A 27,080-nucleotide genomic window follows, 5' to 3' on the forward strand; every position below is an offset into this window, starting at 1 on the left:
AGTCAAAGATATCCTTGATGATGTTAGCCATGTAAAGGAAAGAAGCAGGGATGCTCTTTCCATTGAATGGGAAGGGCAGTGTGAGTAACCACGAGAATGAATTACAATTTCTTTCCTATGTTGTCATTTAAAAATACCTGCACTCATCTAGCAGCATTTCTATTAGCAAAGGACTCAGACCTGTGATTCAGTACCTGGGTATGCTTTCAGTATACCACAAACCTCAAACTGAGTTTAGCAAAGCTGGATGGAGCTTAATGTCACTGAACTGTTCTGGGCCTCATTTTCCCATCTTCAATAACCAAATTACACTTGGTTCTGCTTTGTCTGTAAGAGTCCTGCTCAGGGATGAGCATCTCTTCCTGTGTGTCTCTTAGATCCAGTTTTACATTCTTATCCCTTTAAACAGCAGGAAAGCAAACACTGAACTGCTTATGGCCAGAGGCTGTAAAGTAATTAACATTTCAAGGCTCCAAAGCATTCTCTGGGAGCAGGATGAGGAGGAGAAGTCTCTGTCCAGCTGAGCATTGCTGCTGCTCAGTTAGGCAGCAGTGGGAGAGCTGGGCCACGCTGCCTTCGTGCTCCCAGGGCTTGCCTGGCCAGCCCCGCAATTTCCCCCAAGCCCAGGGGATCCCTGGCCATTGGATGCACACTGGGGCCACTGGAGCTGTGCCACAGCCCCTCACACGGCTGTCCTGCCCCTCTCCAATGGAGCCTCCCATTCCCTGGCACTGGGGGAATCTGCAGTTTGGCACCTTGGGCAGGGGAAGGGCTCTGGTGGCCCTGGGTGCTGTTTGCTGCCACCCTGGACTCTCACCTGCCACCAGAGTGCCACGGCCTCTGTGCCCTCCTTGTGTCCCTGTGCTGATCCACCACTGAGCATCTTCTCCCTTTCCTGTTTCCCATGCTAATGAGAACAACAGAGAGAGAGGAAAGATCTATAAGCACAAGGAACAGGGCTGCCACAGACAGACAGACATGCAGACACTCCCTGACTGGACAGAACTGAGCCCAGAGGGACAGCATGCAGCCCTGTCCCTCCACCCCAGCCTGGCACTGGCGTGGTGGCACAGACTATTAAGACATTTGGCTCTCTGAAGAAGCACATTAACAATTTTGGTGCTCCCATTTGTAAAAGAAATTGTGGGAATACACAAAATTAGAGGGTTTTGGGAAAGCTGCACAAGGCAGGCCTCAGAGATAGTAAAACTGTGATTAGAGCTAAGCAGCAGCCACGAGATAGGTCAGCAGAAAAATTATGTAAAAAGTAGAAAAGTAAGGACAAATAGAACAATATTCTATTGTTTAGAATAACTCTAGAATAACGCTTGTCTAGAATAACTCTCTAAGCCACAGAAAAGTTACTTACAAGCAAGTATTGTATTGGAAATAAACAAGCATGGTTTTAACCAAAGGTACGTGTGCTTATGGTGATTGGATAGAACTACTGTCAATGTGCTTTTGCTTTGTGTGATTGGGCAAAGAACTTTTAAAGTGAATTGTAACATTAAGTTCTTTGTCTGCTGCCTGGGATGTGAGCTGATGGCATCTTCCCATTGTCATAACCATGTAATGAGACTGATGCTGAAAAATAAAACAGCTCAAAGCACGTTCCACAGCAGTCCCGTCCCATTTCTGATTTTTACATAGACCCCGGCCAGTGATAAGAAATCTTAATTATTTCAGCATTTCCATAGTCTTTCCTATGTCCTGAGGAGTTTTCTTCAACACAAAGTGTCTTGGTCACCTGACATGAGATAATTTTTATTTTCAGTGTGAATATTTTGAATATGAGTATCATTATGAGTACCTTGTAGATTGCCATCAACTAAATTAAAATAATAAATACATATATTGCTCATTTTTATTCTTCATAAGAAGAAAAGACATCATAACAATCTGTAAGGTGTTAAAGGAATTGTAGTCTGGAGTAGTAGCAGTATCAGTAGTATCTAATGGCTAGGCAATTGTGCCACATCCCAAGAGACCAGAACCCTTTTTTTTGACTGCATTTCTGTACATCCTCTGCACATCACATCAGCTTGTTGAGTCCTGTTTTTTAAAGTGATATTGAATTGCTTTGGTAATTAAAAAAGCCAAACAAATCTCCTTTCCTCACTAGCAAAAAACACCATGTAAAAGCAAGGTACTGTCCCACTTACAGAATGGGAATTAATCCACTGAATGCTGATGACAAAAAAGTGTTTATTCCAACTCATTCTTAAAATAACTCTATTTTCTTCTTCACTTTGACTGTGTTGACTTTCACCCTGTGCCAGCCAGCACCACTTCCCCCAGGGTATGTGCAGATCTATAAGGAGGACCAGAGTCAGTTCCCAAGAGGCAATCAACACACATATGCCAAAACTCTTATTTTTAGAACAGAAAAGGTTAAAGCTTTAACAGTAGACAAGTAGTTAATGGTTTATAACAAGAATATGACTGCATAATAATCATTTTAGAGCATTGCAGACAGCCTGCACTATAACACGCCTTCACCCCACAGGGACAGAATTTTGGCTGGAGTCACTGTTGTGTAGTGACTGTGACCCTTTGGGTGCTGTGTATTTGGCAGCTCCTCGGGCTCAAAGCAGGTAAGATTTATAAATTATTTTGTAATTTAAATAAATGGGGTAAATTATTCTATCCCATTTGAACTCTCTTTGATCTTTTTCCTTTCCTTAAATGTTTAAGCATGACTGCTGACAAATTATTACATCCATGTTGCACACTTCTGAGGAGGAAATATTTTTCTTCTTACAACAATGTTTAAAGAAGTACCCCAAACTTTGTATGCTGCTGTAAAACAGAAGAGGATGACAAGCAATCTCTGGAGTGTTTTCATTGGAACATGTGTACACTGCTCATGACTCCTTTTGATATAACTTTGAGAAATGTCTTGACATTTTCTCACCCTTTTGGTAGAAATTTGATTTGTTTTTCAAAAGAGATAAATAAACCTCTAACTAGTCTAGTAAATTGTATCTTAAAAAGGAAATATTTACTTTGCAGATGCTTGTATGTTTGCATCCATATTGCACCTGTTCATGTTTCCATTGCAACTTGTATTGTGGAAATATTTATTGAAAGCATACCAGAGAGTTGCATTTTCTATATCTGAAAATCAGGTCAATGTACTCTTGTAAAACATTTCTGTGTGCAAACTTGGAGCAGAAAGCTCCTCAGTGTTTCTTCAGCAAAATACTCACTACACTGAAGTGACACAAAACTATGCATGGACCTATATTTAAAGTTCTTTGAAAGAACCAAGTAATCCTGGCTGCTTGTCCAGTAGAGAGCCAGACATGATTTAAGACCAAGAAGCCTGAAGAAAAGTTTATATGAGGATTCATTAGGTTACATTTACTTCAAGAGATTTATCAGATGTTTGTAGGGATTGAATATTCCCAAACCCAAGAGGGGACAGAAAAGTAAACAGTGATTATTTAACATCACTGTTAAACTACTACTGTCAGTAATAATCTACCTTTGTTAAAATCAGTATATGCTCAGACCCTTGTTTGACCTGATGGAGCCAAACCCAGATGAGAAGGGAGCTGTCTCAGTGCAGCACAGGGATCCCTCTGCTTGTGCCTAACCCAGCTGCAGGCAAACGAGCTGCTAAGGAAGGAATTTAAACTGCAGCTCCTTCAGGGGTGGAAAATACCTCCATGCCCATCTGGTGCATTGCTTGCTGTGCATAGTGGTAGAGTTTCCTCTTTATTCAGACTTCAATCACAACTATTAGCATCAACCGTTCCCACAATGCTTGATTAAAACTCCCTCAGCAGTTCATGGTGATCTGGTAATATGTAAGGATCTAATAATTTTAGTTTAGAAATATATGCAGCCAACAATCAGTGGCATTCTTGACATGATCAATGTCTGCAAAAATTAAAAGACAAAGACAAAGAAGATGTTTTCTGAATCTTAAAATAAAACCAGAAGAACCCCATGATTTTAAGCCTGTTACCACATGTGTAATAGGTGTGACTGCCTAAGTCAGCTCAGGAATTTGCATTTGTGAAAGACAGATTTCTCTCTGAAACAAAAAAAGACTCATGAGACCTTGAACAGTAAGCTAATAAAAGTTACCAGGCAGCTCTAATAGAGGCACAGTTTTGCCTGGCATTAGCAGGTTCTGAGAGTGTCACGCTGTGACAGAGGAACTCTTTCGGGGAATGCAAAGGTAAGGCTGGTGCCCTTTGCTGTCACCTGCCCTTTGCTGTCACCTCCCCTTTGCTGCATGGGCTTCACAGCAGCTCTGTCTGCACCTCCAGGGGTGAATGCTGAACTTTTTACCCCACAGCTGCCTGCTTTTCTGCTTCATTGCTTCCAAAGGAGAGTCAGCCCAGTCTTCCTTTTCACCTTTCTCTTTCCTCGCCCTCCTTTGCAGACCATCACCAGCCTTGCCCCAGCTGTCTGCAGAGGCAGCTCCAGCACTGCTCCCATCTGAGGCTGTCCCAGACTCTGCTCCTCAGCAGGCACCAGGGTCCAGGCATTGGCAGGGCAGCCCTGCTCCCTCCCTGCTTTTGGGATCCTTGGTCCCAGATGTGGCCCTGCCTGGCCCAGCTGCTTCGGCTTCATGCTCACCAAGCAAGGCAGAGGCTGGAGCTGTGCTGCAGCTTCCCCAGTGCCCTGGGGGTTCCCAGGCTCCCAGTCCAGAGCAGGGAGGTGGCTGAGCCCCAGGGTGACTCATGTGCCACACGTGCCACACTGAGTGCCAGGCTGGTGGGACAGTGCAGGAGCAACAACGCCGTGATCGGACACCCGGCTCCCACAGATCCAGAGCTTCTCCACAGCTGCTTAGGGCTGCACAAATCTGGGCCACACAAATCTCAGTTGCTGGAGGAGATTTCCTTTCCTTCCTGTAAGATTTCCAGTGGAGAGACAATGTGTTTTGAAAAGCTGATGGCTGGGACAGACATTACCTCGCTACACTTAGATGTTATTGCACTGTCATCAGAGACATCTGGCTGCAGTGGAGCTGAGACAGCCTGAAACACAACTGCTAAATAGCAATAACATGAGCAAAAGCTGAGCAAAGAGTGCCAAGAATAGAATTACCCCTGCCACGTGGCACAGCCCTTATAGTTTGCAATAATCTTCCAGTTATATGAATTCCATTAAAGAGTAAGAAGTTAAGCAATCTCTTTAGTTCAGTGAGAACATTAGAAATATACAATGGCACGTGTTCCTGGCAGTGCTGTTTACTTTTGAATGCTCTGGCTTTGCTCTGTTTGTCAGTTTGTCTCAAAACACAGGCATTAAAATGTCAGATCAAATGGCAGTCCTCAAATCCAGTTTTCTGCATTATTTGAAACCATACACCCAGTGCATAGGTGTGCAATTTCCACTGTGACCCTTATTGGAAAGGATTCCAACTCCATCCTTCACTTAGGGACCTGGTGAGATTGGCTGGGAGCAAACCTTACTCTGTGGAGATCTCTCAGCTCTTGGATCCTTCTTTCCAAGACTGAGGTCTGCCCACCCCTTCCCTGTTGATATTTCTGCAGCAGAATGCCCCTTTAGCAATTCCAGATTTGCCAGTGTCTTTTTAAAAAAGCCTTAAGATTTTCGGAGCTTCCTCTGAAATATCATAATACACAGGAAATACCACAATACATTCAGAAATTTCTAAGATCTGCAACTTCTCTGCTATTGCTTAGACTGTACTTTTTTTTTTTTCCCTGAAGCTGTGGCAGCCAGTTAAATGACTATTTCAAAGAAAACCCACTGTTTCTGCCCAAAGACAGAATAAAAATCATCACCTGTCCTGAAGTGGGTATAGAAGCTATGGCTGAGTTTGGGGCATGGGGTTTTCCTGTTTTATCCTATAATGCCTGTCTTAAATCATAGCATCCTTATCTGATCCTTGGATGTGTGACTATCCATATCCTTATTATTGTGCCAGGCCCTTCAGCACTAGGAATCTGTGGCTTTGTTTTGCCTTCTTGGTCCTGTGAATTCCTGCAAAAGTAATTTGGGTGTTTCATGGACTTAACAGTTTGAGCTTTTGGTAGACTGGAGAAACACTGACACTCCTGGTCATTCAGCATCGGCACACAATTGCTCCCACCTATATTGTTTTGGGAATGCAAATTCATGTTTGGAAGCTTTGACCCCACATTCATGTCTTTGGTTTTAGGGGCAAGTGACCGAGTATATGGGTGAGATTATGTGTCATATATATATTTTTAGCTGAGGCTTCAAAAATACCATGTTTCTTTCTTTCCTTCATCAAATTAAATAGATACATTATTTTATATACCTGTTGATGAAGATATATATATAGACATGCCTTGATTCTTTTTTTGCACAGCACTACAAAAACCATGGAATGTCCTGTCCATGTGCTTCTGTCTCCACAGAGGCAGCAGAGGCAGCTCTGGGGATGGAGCCTGTCTGTGCCCAGAGGAGTGGGTGGGATCTCTTTGTCATACAGGTCAGTACAAGCCAGGCAGTGCGGGCAGCTGGACCGTTTCTGGGAACACCTCCATTATGGGAGATGCCTGACCTTTCCTGTGCTGAGGTCTGCTCAGCAGGGTCAGATCCGCAAGCATGCCATGGTTCTTCCTGCTTGGTGAAGCTGTATTTCTTACCCACCTCAAAGGAATAATACATCTGGGGAAGAAATTACAGATTTTGACAATCTGTGGCCTGTTTCTAGCCAATTTGGTCTTTGTTTGAATTCCCCTGTTTGAAGATCACAGTGACATGAAAATCTGATTCAGGTCTCAGTGACCAGTGTTGCTGTGTCTGGATGTGCCCTGTGTTTGAGGACACCATCCACCTCAGCACCCTGTAGGACAATGCCTGCCTTCAGCTCCAGCTGCCACTGGCACTGGTCTGGGATGAGTCAAATTTCCTACACCTGGAATAGCACTGTCCTGGTTGACTCCCATTTCAGTCCCCTCTGCCACAGCATGGCATCTATGACTGCCCTGTGCTGGAAGGCTGCAGGATCTTCAGGGCTGGAAAAATCCCCAGCTCCTTTTTTCCAACAGCCTGCAACATGGCCAGTATGGCACACAAATACAGCATCATGTGTCAGCTGGGCTTTGTCAAATGATGTGACACATTTGGTCAGAAGGATGTCAAAATACCTGCAGTGTACCCAGGAAAATATTCTTGGTGAGGACTGCTAGGTGGATGGAAAGTCCAGGTCTTCCATGTTATTTTCCTTATGACAGGATGGGCAGCACATCCAGCAGACATTGCTAGATTGGATGAGTTCATGACTGATTGGAACTTTTGGGCAAAATGTTTCAGAGAAGTTGGCTTAAATAAAATAATCACAGCTGGGATTTCAGCACTGGAAACAAACCATTATGATGATTCTGTAATTTCTTTTGATCACTGCTCTAGTGTTCTGCATTTGATTTGCTGTGAAATGCCTTAAAAATAGATTTTAATAGCTATAATTGTTAAAATACATGAGGTATGAATGTTTGGACAGGCATGATTAATTTGAAATCATAACAAAAATTACTGAAATTAAAAACCCTCAATTTTACTCTGTTTTCCTGAGGAAAGTTTATACTGTCCATCTGTCTGTTGTTCCACTTTCTTGGCACCTTCTTTAGCTTGCTGACCAGTTTCAACTAAATTTACTAGGTGGTTACACATCTTAAAGGTCTCAAAATCTTATGAGTTTTGCACATTTCACTAGCTGGGTACAGAAGACCAAGCCTATAATTATCTCAAAGAGGAAAAGGAAAGGAGACTTATGCTACCAGTGAGGAGGTTGAGTCCAGTCAATCCAGTCCAGTCACTAAGATGCATAAATATCCATGACATTTATCTCCTCTCTGCCAGCTAACAAAATGGAGATGTATGTTTTATGTGCTGAAAATATAAAGCTGGATCTAAGAGGTGAGAGGGGCTGAGGTGTGATGGAGCATGAAGAGCATGGGATCACATGCTAAAGGGGTTGAGGAGGCTGGAAGAAAGGGCAGTCAGGAGCTGGGAGTATGGAGGAGGTGATCAGTCTATTGCCAGGAAAAGAGAGCATGGCATACAGTGTAGACAACTTTTGTAACCCAATTACTTTTGTTCCAACAATGCTGAAAAAATTTCCACTTGCTCATAGTTCATTGCTTTTCTACATTATGTCATGGTATTATCTTTCACAAATCATGACAAAGGGCCTGGTTTTATTTCTGTGGTTTGTTCTGTTTGGGTCTTTTTTTGTTTGCTTTGGTTTTATCTTGTTTTGTTTTTTTTTAATCTGGAGGGATCTTAATGACATTAAAATATTTGGAATAATTTGGGATTTGCATCAGTGGGAAAATTTTATATCAGATGGACTCTCCTTTCTAAGTCTGAAACCAAGGAGTATAAGCATGTAAAGCAGCCCAAAGCACTTTCAGATCAAGACTTGAATAACTAGAAAGAAAAAAAAAAGCTTGTATGAATGCATATGTGTTCATAGCAACTTACTCTTGGCTTTCACCCCTCAGAGGGACAGCAGGATCGTCACAAGGGTATTCAAATCCATGGGTCTAGAGAGGATTCATTCAAGACCTGGCTGATGCCCCTGTGGGCTCCTGTCACCTGTGGTGTTGAAGAGAGGTCACAGAGAACTGCAAGAAGGTTCATATTGTGCTCACCTTCAAGAAAGGCAAGAAGGAGATCTGGGGTAACCACAAGCCAGTCAGGCACACCCCAGGTGCTAGAAGCATTTTGGAACATTTCCTCTTGAAGTCTACTCCCATGCATATGGGAGACCAGAAGACCATCAGGAGCAGCAAGGATTTACATGTAGGACCAATCTGACTCTCTGCCACATGAAATAACTGCATGTAGACAACAGAAGAGTAACAAGATGTAAAACACTTTGATTTATAGATGCCCTCAACACCATGTCCCTCAGTGTTCTTGTTTGGTAGGTGAAGACACATATGTTGGGTGAATGAACAACCTGCTGGGCTGAAAGGTAACTCAACAGGCAAGCCCGAAGGGAACAGGCAATCAGGGGCTTGATCAGGATGTTGTAAAAGCAGAGCCACTGGTCAATAGCAGGGCAGAACCTTCCAGTGCCTTCATACACAGCCTGGGTTGTGACACATGACAAGAGGGCTTGCTGGTCCTCTCACAAGTGCACCCATAAAACTGAGCCTGGGGTGGGGCAGAGGCATTGCTGACACAGTGAAGAAGTGCAGAAGAACTTGAGAAAACTGAAGACCATTCCAAGAGAAACCTCACAGTGTCCAAGAGGAATAAGTGCTGATCTCCATGCCAGGGACATTGGTACAGAGCAGGAACTTGCTGGCTGAGGAGCAGGCATGCTGGAAACTGCCTGGGAATTACAGCAGATGCCAAGTTCAATATGAGCCAGCAGTGTGTGGTTCTCTGCAAACAAGGTGGAAGAGCAGCTGTGTTGTGTGGAGGGAGACAGATTGATGGACACTCTTACCCTGCCCTTCCTGGTCCTGGTGAGGCACCACTGGGAAATACAAACTTAGTTTTGCCACCTGCAAGCCAGGTTAGCGAGACTTAGGGAAGCTGGAGAGGGTTCAGCAGGATGCAGCGAGGTCAGTGAGGAGCTTTGGACAGGTGGCCTGCAGGAAGAGTGGGAAAGAGCTGAACTTGTTCACTGTGATGAAGAGGAGACTGAGCTCAGGGCTAACAGAGCCTTCAGCTGAGAGGGAGCTGCAAAGACCATAAACCCAAACCCTCTCACTAACACCAGAGGTAAAGCAAGACACAGAGTCATAAGCTGCAGTTTGAGACACTGAGATTGAGCATGAAGAGAAATGCTTGGATTCAGAAAGGTATCATGTCACTGCAGCACGTCTCCTAGTGAGGCTGTGGAGCCTCTTATTGCCCTAGATGCCCTCCAGAGGTTCCTTCCACCACATTTTTGAGACAATGTCATGGTTTGACACTGGCACAATGCCTGTGCATTGTCCTGCTAACCATCTTCTGGCAAGCGAGGCTCAGGTATGGTGCTGTAAGGCAGACCTCATCTTTGCAGCATCATGCACCCTTATTTTTTGGTAATAATTGTGTAGAAGGAAAGTGTCATGGTATAGTGGGAAACCGAGGTCCTGTAGAAAACAAGATCCACAGAAAGTTAAGTAATTTGACATGAAAGCCCATTCCAGAACTCAGACAACACTCCAGGTTTCCTAAGCCCCCTCAGGACCCTGACCATAAATATGCTTTGAGTCAGTCCTGCTAATGGGACATAGTCAGCTGAAATGTGGTCTGAATTAGCAAAAGTTAGCAAAAACAGGATGTTTCAAGTCTTAAGATGAAGGAAAAAATTTCTGCCTGTCTGCTGCAATATTTTTTCCAAGTGTTTGCAGCTTTGTGAGGTAAATTTGTGTTAAGTTATAGCAGTAAGTAAGTAAGTACATGAGAATGTAGCAGGCTGCTCTTTTGGATCAGGCCAGGGTTTACCACGCTGCCTTTGGATGGAGCCAGTACCAGCTGTGGGGTCTGGGTGCTCAGCCTGTCCCAACACAGCAGACAGCAGGGCAGAAATGTCCTGCACCAAAAGCCAAATCAAGCCCATCATGGTTTAGAGTCACCAAAGAACTGCTCCCCATTTACTGTTCAAAAGTCTGTAATTTTGTCCCCTGCTGTATTCTGTGGCATTAGGTTACCAAGTCTGATTTCTGTCTGGGTATTAGATAGCAAAGATGAGGCTTCATAATATTTTTCAAATTTTCTAGGACTAAAACAGTGAAAATAGAAGAGATGGCAAAAAGTAGGAGCTTTAAAGACTTCACTCGCTTTAAAAATATCACTTGTGGCAGCTTAGAAGCTTGGGTTTAGATAAGATTAACCTAACTGCTTTTATTTCATTTAGGGGCAAAAGGTTCAATGAGCTTCTTTTGTCTCAGTACTATTTCATTTTTGAAAACTGATCCTTATGCTAAAAATATTTAATCTTGAAATATATTATTTTTTTCTTTCTGTGCAGTTAATTTCTGTGCCTACAGTACTAAGGCTGAGCATTTTTGAAAATAATATAAAACCCCTATTTTTGAACAGATGATAGTGAGTAAATATGGCCACTCCTAAAAGGAATGTGCACCTGATACTCTGACTGGTATGTGTTTCTTTCCTTTTGCTCCCATTTCCCAAAGGCATATGTAAGGTTTGTGGAAGATGTTACCAGATGAGAGGTCTGTGTTTGAAGCCAGAGCTCTGTAGCTCAGGCAGCAGGAGCACAAACTTTTCTGCAAAGCCTTCTGCCCCAAATGCAGAGAATTTCAGGTACACATGCTGAGATGGATCTGGGGCTGGGAGGAGAGTCTGTTAATAGTAAAACAATCTGTTTATATCCTACTATTTAGCATTAGGATTCAGGATGCTTTCCATCGGCTGTGGTTCCATGAAGAGCCTCAGCTTTCAGAGACCTTGTAGAGGAGTAAGTGCTGCACAGCTGCTGCTCCACATGTCCTTTGCATCTCTTTCATAACAAATACACTCTGTTTCTCAGGACATGGTAAAAAGTCTTTCTGACAGCTCAGAGCTGATGCCAGTGCTTCCCAATTAAAAGATGTATTTCTGCAGCTCTAACATAACAAAAGCCTGACTTGGACATAAAGAATATGTGACAGGACAGTGTACACGAATGTAAACACATGTAATGTTCTGAAACATTACAAATGTAATGTTCTGAAAAGAACAATAAATAGTGAAATAATAGATGGTCACTTGTAACACTGAAAGACAAAATTTTGCAAACAAATAGAAAATAACACTGGATAGGGTGTCAGAAAATAACACTGGATAGGGTGTCACAGACACAGAACAGTTTTAAGTCCCAGTGAGGTCATGTGAATGTGTGAGAACTTCTACACTAAATGCATATCTTTCTGCTTTTTGAAAATTACAGGTAACACTTCAATAGAAATCCAGATGTGCTCCAGAGAAAGGAAAATTCCTACTTTAAAGCCTCCCCACATTCTGAATTGTAATGAAAATCTGGACTCCTTACCATCACAGGTAATCTTAAATTACTACTTAAACAGTTTCTGAGATTCTGCACTGTCCTGAGGGAAAAAAAAAAATATGGGGAGTGGGAATAGAAAATTGGGGCAGGAAATATATCTCATGTTCCTCAAAACTTTGCAGAAAGCAAAATAAATGAGCAAAGTCTTTTTCCAGTGGCATTCTTGGCATGTGTCTGCTTTGCAGATGGCCTGAATTTCCAACGGTGATGATTTTATTTTGCTTGGGTTTGCCTGAACACAGCATCCCATTCCACATTTCTTAACTGGCCTGCAAGTTCCTCAGCCAGGTTTGTAGTTCTCAGCAAATGCCTCTGAACAGAGGCGATGCTGACCCAGGGTACCAAACCAGTGAAAAGGGAGAAGACTGGCAGGAGGGTGACACTGACACCAACATGCTCAGAAGGATTAAGAGTGAAGACTTTCCATTCTCTCAATGTTTTTGTCCACCAAGAATCTAAATTCAAACTCTCTTGCATGAATGTCATCTATAAAATCCATAAAATCCATAACTCCCTAAGTCTAGCTCTAAGGCTTAGCCTTGCTGTATCTGCAAAACATGCAGAGCTGAACATGACTAAGCACATTACAGTGACTGCTTCCCTTCTGCTGCTTCTGTGTTTCACTTCCTTATCACTAGTCTCAACTGGAAAAAAAAAAAAAGAAAAAAAAAAAAGAAAAAAAAGAACCCACCAGGTACAGTCCGTTAAATAAGAGAAGTCCTTTCCTCGTGCATTTTTGCTTGACTTCTGTACCTTCAACCCAGTGCTTCATCTGCTCGGATTCTTTCCTGAGAAACCCCTGAGCTCAATATTGCATTTTTCTAGTACATAACCTTCACTAAACGGTTCAAAGCAATATATAATATTACAAGTAGCTATTTCCAGTGCCAGTAAGGTGTGACACATGGTTTTTCTGCTGCCATCAGTAATGTGTGGGTTTCTTGGGAGCTGTGATGTCAGGCTGCCATCTAGTGAGCTGAGGGCAGCTTGGGGAGCTGGGGAATGGGAGCAGGAGGTGTGCATGCTGGTGATCCAGAGCCCAGGTTTAAAAGGATTTGATTACTTTTAAATAGAACTGCTTATTTTGAATCCAAGGTCATGCTAGAAGTTGGAAGCAAGAACAATGTGTCACATTCATATTTTCCGGAAAAATCCCTTTGCCAGGATTTCTTCTCCTGGGAAGCTGAGAAGCCTCAGAGAAGAATGAAAACAGTGATTATCTGACTGCTTCTCCTGTGTTTTGCTGCTTTGGAATGAGGTTGGAGATTGTTTATCCAACAGGTGGTTGAATTGTTTTTACTCAATGACCAATGGGTGCCAAGCTGTGTCGGGACTCTGAGGAGTCAGTCACGCGTTTTTCATTACTATCTTGTTAAGCCTTCTGTCTGTATCCTTTCTGTATTGTTTTGTATAGTTTTAGTATAGCATTCTTTAATAGAATATCATAAAATAATAAATTAGCCTTCTAAGAACATGGAGTCAGATTCATCCTTCCTCCTTCGTCCTGGAGACCCAACAAATACCACAAACAGTGAACACAGGTGTTCATGATGTACTGTTGGTCTATTGTGCACATGCAGATGTTTTCAAGTCAAATAATATTATCTCCAATAATTATAAACGCAAATTTCCTTCCTCCTTATGCAAGACATGCACTTTTCTTCCCTAAATACCTGCCAAGTTTTATCAATGCTTCAAAGCTGCATGATAGAATTAATCTTGATTTTGATAGCTTCCCAACATAAATAATTTGAGAACAATTCAGTTACTGAAGCAATTCAGTAGAGTTATTAATTGATGGGATTAAAAACCAGATGACTTGACCTGATGACTGGCAGATTTTCTATCTCTTATTGTTATCTTGCTATACCTTCATCTATTATATGAAGGTACAGCTAGATGCCCCAACTTGGTTTTGTTTTTAGACTTTAAAGATGCTACAGACATTTAATCTCTATTCATTCAGTGCTAACTAACTCAAACTGGATCCAACCGGTGCTTATAGCAATTCATATTGGTAACTCCAGCAGCAGAATATTGTATTGGTTGGTTTTTGTTTTTTTTTTTTACATTTATTCCAAGCTAACACTCTGTATAATGTACTGAAGTGAGGAGCATGTCCTCAGTGCAGGTTATAAGCCCTGTGTTGAGAGGCATGATTGTTCCAGAGGACATTTCTCAAGTTCCTTTGATGGCCTTTCAACAAATCCTGTTGTGGTTATTTAAGGAACAACGAAAGGTGCAGAGAAGTTTATAGACTCAGAACTCAGTGACCCCAAGACAAAGGCGAGGTCCTGCTGCTACTTCAAGGCAAGGTGGGGAGAACAATGAGGCCAGGCTGTTCTTCAAGGTGTGCAGTTTTAGGATGAGTGCCCACAGAGTCAAGGGGCAATAAAGGAAATTCCATTTAGATAGAGAATATTTTCCCCCTTAACACTGTTCAAACACAAGCAGTTTTCCAAGGGAGGTTGTGGATATTCAAAGTGATTCCCTGAGCAGCTTGGTTTCAGCCCCTGTTGGGCATGGGGACCTCCAGGGCTCCCTTTGAATGCAAGATGCTCCAAGAATTCATGAAAACAATCTTTAGGGAGAATTTGCAAATACTTGGCATCAACATAAACATTTTAAATGGCCAATTATTTGTATATTTTTATTTTTATTTTATTACTTGTATATTTTTATTTTGTGCGAGAATGCTATGAAGTGGTGACTCTTTTGCCTTTCGTCTTTTTGTTTCTGTTAAATGACATTTTCCTCACAGGTTGAAACTGTGAGCTCCAGGGAGGTTTCAGTTATTGCAAGTAATACTCAAATCCTCACCTCCATGATAGGCCAGCTGACCTGACAGAACATCACTGCTGCAGATTAGGCAAAAGCCAAATGTATCAGAAGACTTTCAGGTGAGTCTTATTAGGATGAAAATAAGACTTGTGGGGCTTAATATTTGCAATATCAATTCTGTTCCCCCCTCCACCAGCAGAAAAGACACTGTTCTATCTCTTAACTGTACATAACACTACAAACTAATGCATTAATTTTGTTATTTAGCAGAATTATTTAAGCATCCTTGAGCATGTACTTGTGGAATCACCCTTGGGTCTGTTCTCAGAGCTGAGTGTAACCTTATCAGCTGTTTAGATGTACATCAGAAATTTTAATGTTTAAGTTAATAATTATATCTCTACTAACTAAATTAATAAAAATGTGGCTTTATGAACCCATTGGCACAAAGTTTGTGCTCCCTTGAATGCCTTCTTTTACTTTTTTACTTTGTTGTGTACTTTCAAGCAATGCTTGTTAAGTGTTCTTACTTTGCCCATTCAGTGTGTAGCACATGGGGTGATTTACTCAACTACATTTGAATATTGCCATTTTTCTGCTTGATTCAGGCATCTGGGGCAGTAATGGCTACAGTGAGTCAAATCTTGGATGCCAACAAACAGAATTCATCCACAATACTCTTGTCAATGCTACAACCAGGTAACTTGAGCTTTTGCCATTTTCTTTAGATGCAAGTCAACAGCATTTCCCCTTCTGGTTCAGGATGAAAGCAGTTCATGAACAAGTTAAAATCTGTTTGCCATTCAACTCCAATGTGCAATTCCCAATTTACACCAATGTAAGCATTGCTGGATTCTTCTGCTTTAGAGAAAAGATGGGAATAGGAAATGAGAAACACTACCCACTGGAGAACCAAATCAGACAGGAAGCTCAGAAACTGAACCTGTAGCTGAATAATAACAAATAATGATAAGTTTTATCCCACTCATTATTTTGATGCAGCCTCATGAAAGCAATGGAGGAATTTTCTTTCACTGGTAACATCTCACAGCCCAATGCTGCAATCCAGTCTGCTCCACTGAAATTAAGCTCCTCTGTGATTCTGTTTTTGGCATAGAGAAGTAAGTCCTGTGTGTTGTTTGATTTAGCTAGACAGAATGAACACATTTATGAATTATAAATCCTAACTCACACACTGCTAATTGTTGCAGATACAGCACTGGGAAAGTATCCTGGGAAAAACAGAAATACAGGAAATACGGGAAAATGCCCCTGGGTTTATTGGTGACCTCGGTACTGAAGTTCAGATACTGTTCAACATTTTAAGTAGGCCCTTTCTTCTTTTGAAAACTGCAGCTGGGAAAATTTTTAATGAATATTCACTGAAAATCTCCTTTGGGGAAAAAAAACCCCTTAGCCGGTTGGTTTTTGTGTATGCTGATGCTTGGTACAAGAAATGCAAACATCAAATGAGCTGGAGAATCTTATTTATAGAAGAATGCAAGCATACATCTAATGGCCAGAATACTTTTGGTGTCTGTGACTTTTTCAGTTGTTTTATTTTCTAAAATTGAGGGTGTGCTGAATCTTTGACCATAACTCTACCAACACTGAGATCAAGAACAAGTACATACTTACTTTTTCCTGAAATCTGAAGACATGAACCATTTCAACTAAAATTCCTTTTATTGTCAGGTGTCAGTCAGGACATCCCCATCCTAACACCTGTAAATTGCATTACTCACTTGGGATTTTTCCAGATGTCCATTACTTACATTCTGCAGTGCTTGGAGGATAAGTTGGAATTGACCAGGAGAAAAAGAAAGAAAATAAAACTGTAGTTCTTCAAATATGTGCATTTCTCTGTCATCACAAGAGTTTCATGCTGGGCACCTGAAACCAGCAGACTTGTCCTCAATCTCTCATGTTAGTGTCAGTAACACTGAGAAATCACAGCAGTATAACAAAGGTGAGGTTAGTAGAGCACTTAGACATCATAATGATGAACATAATTTGAATACAAGCCCATAGGGAAATGAATCATTCAGTTCTCTCACCAGAGTTAGAAAAAGATGTGAAGAGATAAACCAAGTAACCTCACACAGCCAGCACTGACAACAAAAATCAATTAATAACTCATTAACTGGTCACTGCCATTTCTGTTTCTCTTTCAGAAAACAATACTGTGGAAAAACAGTATAATCATGTAATCAAACCTTTATCATCATGCCAGTATAACATAACACTCCCCTCAAGGCAGATAGGTATTGAATGCAGTTTGTCTTAAAAGAAGTCCCAACAGATTTCTTCAAGTGCACATTTGTGATATTTTGTAGAAATACAGTTACATTAGTCTCACCTGATGATCAGATTAGAGAGAGATCAAATCAGTCTCTCTTGATCTTAAGTCAAAAGCATAACACCAATAAAAAACCTATTATATAATCTAGGATTTTGCTTCCTCACTTAAGCTACAATTCAGATGAGTGATTTAGATCACCTAGGTGAACTCTAATTTGGTAGAAGTGTGAAAAAACCCCAACCAGTCAAAAAGTGAGATCCGAAGGCAAAAATTCAGGCAGTCTCTTATCTTCTGACTTTGCACTAACAGTAAATGTCCCTGGTGTAGCCATTTCTTATTTAGTGTTATTAAAAGTCTGGTCATTTTGACTGTGTGTATATATTAGGATTTAGGATATTATTTTTCTCATTTACCAGTATTTTCCCCCAGAAAGGATACTGAGAGAAGGGTTATAATTATTTTCACACTCCACCTCAGCAAAAATTGAAGATCTCTCTTAACATTCATAGGAATAGCAGGTGTTCTCAATTACTTATATGGATTCTGAGAAAAATCTAAACAAAAATCTGTAAATGCTGAATGTGTGCATGAGCATAGTGCAGGCTTCTTGTGTTTAGATCAAGTGGCACAGAAAATATTCTTCAACTTCTGTATGATACTGCTGACTCTGTGCTGCTAAACTAGGACATTTGTGAGCAAAAGTGTATTCCATAAAATGCCATAGAAATACCAGAGGGGATTTGTCTTGGGGTGCATTAGTCCTATATCAAGAATGAAAAAAAACAGGTCTATGGAGGACAGTGTTTCTCTCCAGAAGACAGCCAAAATTTTGGAAAACAAGAAAAAAGTCAACATGACTTGGCTAATACACATATTAATATGGGAAATGTTCATTTTTCATGCTCTCTTTTAACTCCCACTCCTAGATAAAACCATTTTGTCCTTTGACTTCCTCCACCAGGAACTGATGCCAGATGTTACTGTTTTCCTGCAGATAATGATCTTATGTGAGTGTCCATTTGCCAATCCCCCTGAATTTTTAGATAATATGTATTCAAATTTGGCATGGTTTCTCCAGAAAACAGCAATTGGCTTCTTCTTACAATATTTAACAGAGTTTTTAAGCTCAAACACATACATATGACAGATCAGTAATCATCACCATAGAATCGTACAGCTAAGTGATCCACGAAATGTGTTATTTCTAAGGAAATTACTGAAACTTTTTTGCTCCTATATTTTTTCATAATCTTTAATTGAACTATTGAATACCATGAATGGTTGTGTTCATTTCTTATTTGCACTCCAAGCTGTTTGTTGCTCATTAAAAATAGTTTGAATTGCTGTACCCTGCAGAAGCATGTTTGAAAATGTCTGCATGCCATTTGGTGTGTGAGTGCATGAGCACCATGAGCTGCAGCAGGGGAGGGAAGGGCCACTCCATTTGTCATTGTTTGCTTCCTGTTCCAGTGTGGATTCAGCTCTGGTTGGCAGTAACAGTGCTACCAAAACCTGAAAGCTGCTGTTTGGCTTGCACATAATTCAACTGGCAGGGCTCTAATTAGGAAGCCTGAATCCTGATCCTTGGATAATTCACAGGAATTGGTACTTTCACTGGCAATCTTGTCTGAGAAAGGCACATAATGTAAGTTCAAAATGCCAAATTATGCTGTTATTGATATAATTCACAAGGTTTATGAAACCCATATATTGCTTAGTAGCTGTCAGCTCCCCTTTCAAACTCAAATCACAATTCACACTGTTTGCTGGTGCTTATCTCTATGTCTCTGTAGCCACTTTTTCTCCTTGCAATCCCCATCCCTGGTATGACACATCTGAGCTGCAGCTGTGTGCTCATGCCTGTGTCTTTTGGGATTACACTGTAAACCATGCAGGTGTAATCACACCACTAATTTTGCTGTTCTGATGGTAGGGCATTGTCCTTTCTTCAGTGGGAAGAGTCTGAGGCTGTTTAATTTTTTTTTTTGTTTGGTTGATTGTTTCTAAATCAGCATGGCAACACAAGGGCATAGGTGCACTCAAGCTAGAATGCACAGGAGTTTAGAGTGTCCCCATGTATTTGTTTCTGCCCCGTGGCACATCTGGCAAATTGAGCAAGCTGTGCCCAAGCTGCTGAATAGCCAAATGTGTTGGCAAGTCCTGGCTCCCTCTGACAGGACCTGTGCCTGTGCCCAGCTGCTGGTGCAGCTCCTCAGCAGGGCAGGGCTGGCCTGATTCATTCACCTGCTCAGCCTTTGCAGCCTCCAGCTCTGCCGCTCCCAGACGAGGGGTTGTCCAAAGGCTGAAGTGTCCCCAGGTGGACAGCAGAGCTTCCTGGAGTCTGGGCTAGCTGTGGCACTGCTTTGTGCTGGGTAAATAACTCAGAGGATTTAGCATTAACTACTCCCTCTGCTTATATGTTTATAAAAGCCTTGCTCTGTAAATATTAAGCTTTCAACCATAAAGTTTTATACATTGCCCTCTTTTACTAACGAGACTATTTAGGAATGACTGCCTGCTTCTGATGTTTGTTATTCCTTCAGTATTTATTTCAGCTTGTCTAAATAAAACACACCCTGGATAAAATCACATATTGTGGTCACTAATTTCAGTGTGCCAGCATTTTAGAGTGCATTTTGACTGTCTTCACAGAACAGCATTTCCATATTTGTACTAGTTACTTGTTTCTGTATTTCCCTTTGTGTTATGCATGTCCTTTTAGCATAAACTGACTATATTCTAAATAAGATTCCCATCTGTTTATGCAAAGGCAACAGCATTTTCTGTTTCACTGAATACATTTACATTTACTTGCTGCTTTATTGTCACTAAACAAACATAGACTGGTTTCAATTTATAATTATTTGTGATATCTTACCTTAGACCAAGAAGTCAAAATTCAGAATGCTCACCAGTATGAAAAGCTAAAAGCTGCTTTGTAAAGTCTGTGTCACCTTGCATTTTACTATGAATAATTTAATCTGCTATTTTGATGAATATTTGATATTGTTAAATCTCTTGTTGGTGTTTTTCATAAGCTTCTCTAGTTTTGGGGTCTAGAATAATTCTGTGGGACCTAAAAATTCTGGCAATAGTCATAACTTTACTGAAACATTCTTTTTCCTACGTGCAACCAGAAACAAAAACTTCAAAAGAAATGTATCTCATCTCCTAAAACTGATACAATTGGTTTTCTAGGCATTTCAGATAAAATATAAATATGAAAAGCTTTTGGATTGTATTTCTTATATTGGTGTTGGATTGTCCATGGCTGGTCTGGTAATTATCATTTTGTTTCAAATACTCACTAGGTAAGAAGGAAGCTGCAAGTATTTTACACTAAGTTACAACATTTTCTTCTGTATGTAATTTGAGGAAAACAATTAAAAGCAGCCAGCTTAGAACATATTGCAATATTATTAATTAGCAAATACTATTTTCAAAAATAGCTAAATCACACTGCATGGCTTGGGACTTGCTGACACCTCTGTTACTCCCCTGGTCAGGCACAGACAACAGAGACCCAGAGCACACAGGTCCGTGATACACATTGAGCTTTTCAGTTCACTATCTCAATTCTAGGCTTTAAAGATGTGTCACAGTGTTCCATCAGCAGTGTGACCTCCCCCATACTCTGGTATTACAATATGTAAACAGTTATCTCTTTCCTAGGCAGCAGCTAGCTTGTGCTACTGTTTAATTGTGAACAACTTAATACAAAAACAATTGCAGCAAATTTTCTTGATGGACATGCCTGTGATTAATGTTGTCCTGTGAATCCCCTCTGAACAATATGGGAAGTCATGCCAGCAGAGCTGAAGTTTTAATAGATTAATGCCTGTTGTTCATCCTGCTTGCACTAATGCAGATTTGGAGCAATTCCATCAAGGTTCATATTTTTAAGACTCTAGGTGCTTCCAGCCTCTGCCTTTTAAAAGTATTTATTTATGATAATGTTTTATATATATATAAAAGATAAAAATACACATTTATATATATACACTATATATAATGCCAAGGGAAGTGGAGGAATCACTGTCCCCAGAGGTGTTTAAGGAAAGAGAGGACATGGCACTCAGCGCCAGGGTCCAGCTGACATGGTGGTGTTTGGTCATAGGTTGGACTCAATGATCTTGGAAGCCTTTTCCAACCTAATGGATTCTGTGATTCAGAGATAGGACAAAGTTTGGAAGTGGAGGTTTATTATTCTATTGAACTCTGGAGAATGGTTAGAAATACTTGTTTTATGCTAACTTGCTTCTTAACACTGATGAAAAAGATCCCAAAAAGAGCAGAAAGAGAAAAAAATACATCCCAAATTGTTGTCAGTCAAGGCCTAGTCCTAAAAAGTGCTGGATATTCTCTGTTCTAGTCAAAGTCAGAGAAAACTAATGGATTTGTTAAGCTGTCTGAGAGTAATGTTGGTGTGATTCTGCAAATAACAGTTTTAGTTTCTGTCTGTATTAAAGTTTCTCCTCTCTAGCTTGCTTTTAATATAAATGAAAATGAGAAATTATTTCAGAATTTTTCTAATTTTTCTGTTCTTTTTTTCTCCTAAGCATATTTCTACCAATAGGAAAACTCAAAACTTATCTGTAAAGTGGATGTTAGTGAGTCTCTGCTTTTCTATGCTCATTTTTAACATCATCTTCATCTCTGGAATTGAAAACCAAACTTTCAGAAAGTGCAGCAATGATACCACCAGATGCTACCAGCAATACCTTCCTTATGATGCCACCAGCACCACCTTACCTCTGACAGGATGGAAACTCCCACAGACTCCTGGTGCAGAGTTGTGGCTGTCCTGCTGCACTGTTTCTTGTTGGCAGCATTCCTGTGGTCAGCACTCAGCTCTGCACTGCTGTACTTATTGCTGCTCAGAGCCACAAAGCCACTGCCTGGATGTTTTCTCGTAACCATGTCATTAATCAAATGGGGTAAGATTTGAAGTTGTCCACGTGGCAAATTTTACAGTACAGAGTACATTCAGGGAGAGTTGTAAAGATAGGAGAGCAGCAGAGAGCAAGTAGAATCAGTGTCTCTGGGTTAGTGCCACGTGATTTAATAATCTCCTTTTCCTGCTCACATTACTGGTATAACCTGAGCTTGTTTTCATTGACCTGATAAAACACTGAAACTGATAGCCTGGCCACTGGCACAGCAGCACAGGCCTGTTGGGTGCAGGAGAAACTTGCACAGTAATCAAGCATTCAACAATCTGTTTCTGCCAACTAAATAAAAAATCTTTCAGTCATGGTGATCGCATATGTGGACTTAAATTCCTCATTAGTGATTCCCAGTCAGAGCTTTGAATACATCCAAAAGCAATGAGTGCCTGATATTATTTTTCATACATTATTTTTAATACATTATTTATTAATAAGAAAAGAACACATTCTAAAGTCAGTACAGTAGTTGGAAGCAACACTGAAAACTGAAAGGAAACTTTCAGAGAATGTCTCAGAGAATGTTTCATTTCCTCTTTTGGAGAACTTACCCAGACAATGGGAAAATTCAGACAGATGCTGACAAGGTAAAGTGAAAATCTCAGCCTGTTTCAAGAAACTTTTCTAATACAGTGTACAGGGGCACCAGTATTTTCCATGTTGTGCATTCAGCTTTGGAATTGTATTGTTTCTGATGGCACTCACCAAGAAGTTTTCAACCCTTACTGTTCCATTATTATGTCTTGCATTTGTAGAGGCAATTCCTTGGAAACATTTGGAATTTGGACTGCACATGTAAACCAGAAAAAGTGCAGCAAATGCTGCCTGGCTACATGGCACCGTGCTCCCTCCATAGGTATTTGAATGACAGCTCAGCATTATGTTCTTCTGTGTGTCCTGTGACAAGTTACACACATCCAAACCACAATGATTCTGACTCACTGCTTTTGGGTCTCTTTTGAGACCACAGGCAGTGCATGGCAATCTGCAAGGTCTCTACTAGGGATGAAGAAGGAAAAGACTTTCAGGAGCATGTTTATTACCAGGATAAAAAGTTTTGCATGATGTTTCTCCCCATGAGATGTGCTGCCTAGTGTGAACTGGCAGGCAGGAGGTGCAGAAGACAAGAAGTGAAGCAAAGGGATTGAGGAGGCAAACCTGACAGCCAAGCTTCTTGCAGGGCAAAAGTTACACTCTGCATCAATCTGGTATGAAATGCAAAGGTGTTTGATACAATATGTTCCTAAACTAGTTTCTCTCTGCTGACCAGAATGTGGGGTTGCACAGTTGTGATAAGGGAGCCCACTACAGCCCAGGAGGGGCTTGCTCTGTCACCACAGATGTTGGCTCAGGAAGCTCTGCTGAAGTTCTTTGCTGGCAAAAATCTGCAAGTCGTGTCTATGAGCTGTCCTCAGAAAAATGTTGCTCACAACCCTCAGTCTTGCCTCTTGTCTAGGCTACAGAAAACCCTTTTAACTTAGCACAAGGCATGTGAAATATAGATCGTAAAATCTATGGAACCCAGGAGTTAATAAGCTATTTGTGTGGAAGGGAGGCATGCCTGTGCAACCAAACAATAAATTGCTAATGTCTCATTTATTAATTAGGAATCCCTGCCATAGTTGTTGCAATAACACTGCAGCTACTGACAGAGAAGGAAAAGCTCTAAACTACCAACAGGAAGAATTTTAAGTCCACATATAATTAAAACACTTGCTATCCCATGCCTTTTGTGATGGCTTATTATAAATACAATTCTAGGTGTATTGTTGTGTCCTGGATTGCCAAGAAAATTGTATTCTATTTGCCATCTGTGTGGCAGTTGTCTTCTGTTCTGTAGGCAGTTTTCCTTATCTCTTCCATAACCACTCCTCCCTCAGGAGAGGACATCTGCTGATAACAAGCTATTGAATGTCACTGCATGACTGATAAGAACTACAGCATTCCATTGTGAGATGCTCTGCCAGAGGGAGGAGCCAAGCATTCCTACCCAGATATAATCTGGAGGTACTGGAACACCAGCATGGCTTCTCCACTGGATTCCCAGAGGAGCAGCTGCCTCTTCTTCCACTGGATCTTCATAGGAACACTACACCTTTCTACAGGATCCCTGCTCCAACAGAACACAACCTGACACTCCAGGACTGCAGCCACAATTCCTACTGGACTGCTACCAACACCCTGACCAACAGGGTGTCAGGTTGTGTTCTGACTCTGTCACTGTTGTTTTTACTTTACTGCATTGCTTATTTTATATTTTTATTTTCTTCCCTAATAAAGAACTGCTATTCCTGCTCCCATATTTTTTTTTTGCCAGAGAGCACCTTAATTTAAAATTTATAGCAATTTGGAGGGAGGAGGTTTACATTTTCCATTTCAGGGGAGGCGCCTGCCTTCCTTAGCAGACACCTGTCTTTCCAAACCAAGACATGTTGCTATACTATTTTGTACTCCTAAGTACTCAAAAGAAATAAAACTCTTTACTCAACCTAGATATTCACTAGAAAGAAACACATTTTCTCCTTACTTAGGATCTAGGGTACTGGATCTACATCATGGTGGTCATGTTTTTGCAAATTTATTCCTCAGTCTCTTGTCACCAGCTCAGACCTTCTTGTCACAAACTCGTATTTTTGACACAATCTTTTATTTTAAAGAAATGTATACTTTCAGCAGGCAGAAAATGAATTCCATTTGTTACAATGGGTCAGACTTTATTCAAGTGCATATCAATGAACATATTCAGACTTTTGTCCCCCTTTTTGGATTGCAGCATCACTCAACTTCAATGACAGTTATTCCCAATTTAAACCCTTAAAAGTGAGAGAAGAGCAGGTCCAATCAACTGAGAATGATGAATTTCTCAGCACAGCCAAACACCACTCCAGTTCTCAAGCAGCATGAAGCAGATTTACTTGCTCAGTTTTACATCACCACTCCATGTATTGTCACAGGCTGTATGTCACAAGCTCTCAGTGTACACTGGATTATTTAAAAAAGGATTGCTTTCATTTTATTAATTCCATGGGACTGATCAACTCAACAAAATTTTGTACCATTTCTTTAAGTACAATTTTCATGGACAGCTACTTCTCTTGTTGAAAATTAAGTGCATTTGGATGAATTTATAAGCATTCTAAAAAACTTATAATAGCTGGCATGCTTATTTTCAATTGCCTTGATAAACGTCAGTTTTAAAACTAAAAACGGATACATACAAGCTGCATACTCCAGACATAGATTAGTCTGATAAATTTGGTTACATTTATTTTTCTGGATTTCTTCTCCAAATGATACATCAAACAAATGTAGGAAAGTGTATCTTCTCAAATCACTTTAATTATACCTTTTTGCAATATAGCCCTGAATAAATAGAAAGTTTGAAACTCAGATATTAAATGGTATAGAGAAAGATTTAATAAATTTTTGTGCCTGCTTCAAGGAATAAAAAGGATTCATTAATGAAAAATATGATCAGCACTATCTCTATAGTGGTAGTGTTTGGGATCACTTGGATGATTGGTTACCTCATGTTAATAAGCAATGAAAAAACAAGTCTTGCTTTCAGCTTTCAGTTTTGTGTTTTCAATGCTACCCAGGTGTAATATTTAGTAATTCTGAGACTAATAATTGAGATTTAAAAACAAAAATTGGACTTATTTGTTCTACAGCTTGATATAGGGTGGGAACTTGTTAAAAAGCAGTTATAGAGATTCAGATTTTTCTTCAGAAATGGATGCTGTTGTCACACATAAAACTTTTACTCTTGTACAAATGAAGGTGGGATTTTATTTCAAGGTCGGCACTGAAAAGACTATTCTGTCTGGGTGGCTTCTCTTACACCAAATCATATATAAAATAATATTCAGCAAGAATAGCAGGAAAAAATTCCTCTGCAATAGAAGTTGGAAAGAGTCCCAGAGTAGTGACAAGAGCTTCATGGCTTGAGGCCTTTCACAGTGATACTGAAAAAAGCCTTCAGGAAAGTTTCTGCCTCTTCTTTCCCTCCACAGCCCTGCTGGATTCTTGGCCTTGTATTCCTATAAATGCGGCCCTTCATATAAGGCATATGAAGTGCTTGGAGTAATAGATTCTTCATTATTATGCCCCTGGCTACTTTCTATAAAAGAGCTAATTAGAAATATGTGAAAATCCACCCACCCCCACACATTAAGTTGTTTATTGTCAGTTTGATCTACTGAAAACAGAGTGCCTGTACACCAGTGACAATCAGATCTGCAAACTCTGTGCAAAAAGTCCTGAGGTGATCGCACCACCCTGATGGACAGATTATGCCCAGGACTTAAAACTGAAGTCATGAGCAGGAAACAGATCAGTTTATTTAAAAACATGAGTCTTTTTTTTTTTTTTTTTTTTTCCTGACTCAAGATTCTCCTTGAAATGAGAATTTAGAAAACAAGTATAGAAATGTTAAAGTCTTTATTCACTTTGTCTGAATCTGACTGAAGTGCTGATACGGCACATCACATTTAATGCTTGTGGCGTCCTCAGCCAGGTCTTATCTTCATCCTATCCAGATGAGAGTAATAATATGATCCTGAGACAGGCTCCTGACACATGCTGACTAATCCATTACAATGTGCAATTGAGGCATCTGTAGTTGGGAATCACCTACATGGATTCATTTTCCTCTTGAAAGTACTTCATTTATTTCAAGTTATTGATGTAATTGTTAGCCGTTACCAAAAATCATTTTATGGTTGCTTTTTGAATCAAGTCACATTGACTAATCTTTTCTGGTTTTAACAGCAAAATAAGTCCACACTTTCATTTCCTCTACAGGAACTCCTGATTTGCATTCTGTTCACTTTCAGAACATCACTCTTCAAGACAAAAGTTTTCAAAGTGTTCCCATTTTCCAGGTACCACTGTATCTGCATAAAAAAACATAAAATATTTCAAAATCACAGCCTGAAAAACATTCAGAGAAAACTTTCAGATCAACCCAGACTTTTTCAGACAATATTTCTTTGTCCACCTTCCCTAACTGGATCTGCAAACCTGCAAATCCATGAAATACAATCCCGCATTGCTCATGGTTTGTTTCATACAGCTCCAA

The 27,080-nt window shown here is 40.5% G+C and overlaps 1 protein-coding gene across 1 annotated transcript in view; it reads left to right on the plus strand.

Annotated features, from left to right (window-relative positions):
* The window catches only part of ADGRG7 (adhesion G protein-coupled receptor G7), a 29,353-nt gene extending 2,317 nt beyond the window's left edge, over positions 1-27,036 (plus strand). Inside the window, 21 exon segments of the mRNA XM_063179604.1 lie at positions 2,463-2,526; positions 2,529-2,594; positions 10,994-11,062; positions 11,855-11,964; positions 14,733-14,830; positions 14,832-14,871; positions 15,361-15,406; positions 15,409-15,451; positions 15,755-15,877; positions 15,981-16,078; positions 17,981-18,061; positions 18,848-18,940; positions 18,943-18,983; positions 20,253-20,365; positions 21,631-21,797; positions 21,800-21,991; positions 23,608-23,637; positions 23,640-23,688; positions 25,443-25,599; positions 26,804-26,867; positions 26,870-27,036. Coding sequence (XP_063035674.1) covers positions 2,463-2,526; positions 2,529-2,594; positions 10,994-11,062; positions 11,855-11,964; positions 14,733-14,830; positions 14,832-14,871; positions 15,361-15,406; positions 15,409-15,451; positions 15,755-15,877; positions 15,981-16,078; positions 17,981-18,061; positions 18,848-18,940; positions 18,943-18,983; positions 20,253-20,365; positions 21,631-21,797; positions 21,800-21,991; positions 23,608-23,637; positions 23,640-23,688; positions 25,443-25,599; positions 26,804-26,867; positions 26,870-27,036 — 1,911 coding nt within the window.
* Positions 27,037-27,080: the final 44 nt, after the last annotated feature.

The sequence above is a fragment of the Melospiza melodia genome, chromosome 2, assembly GCF_035770615.1.
Source record: "Melospiza melodia melodia isolate bMelMel2 chromosome 2, bMelMel2.pri, whole genome shotgun sequence".
NCBI lineage: Eukaryota > Metazoa > Chordata > Aves > Passeriformes > Passerellidae > Melospiza > Melospiza melodia.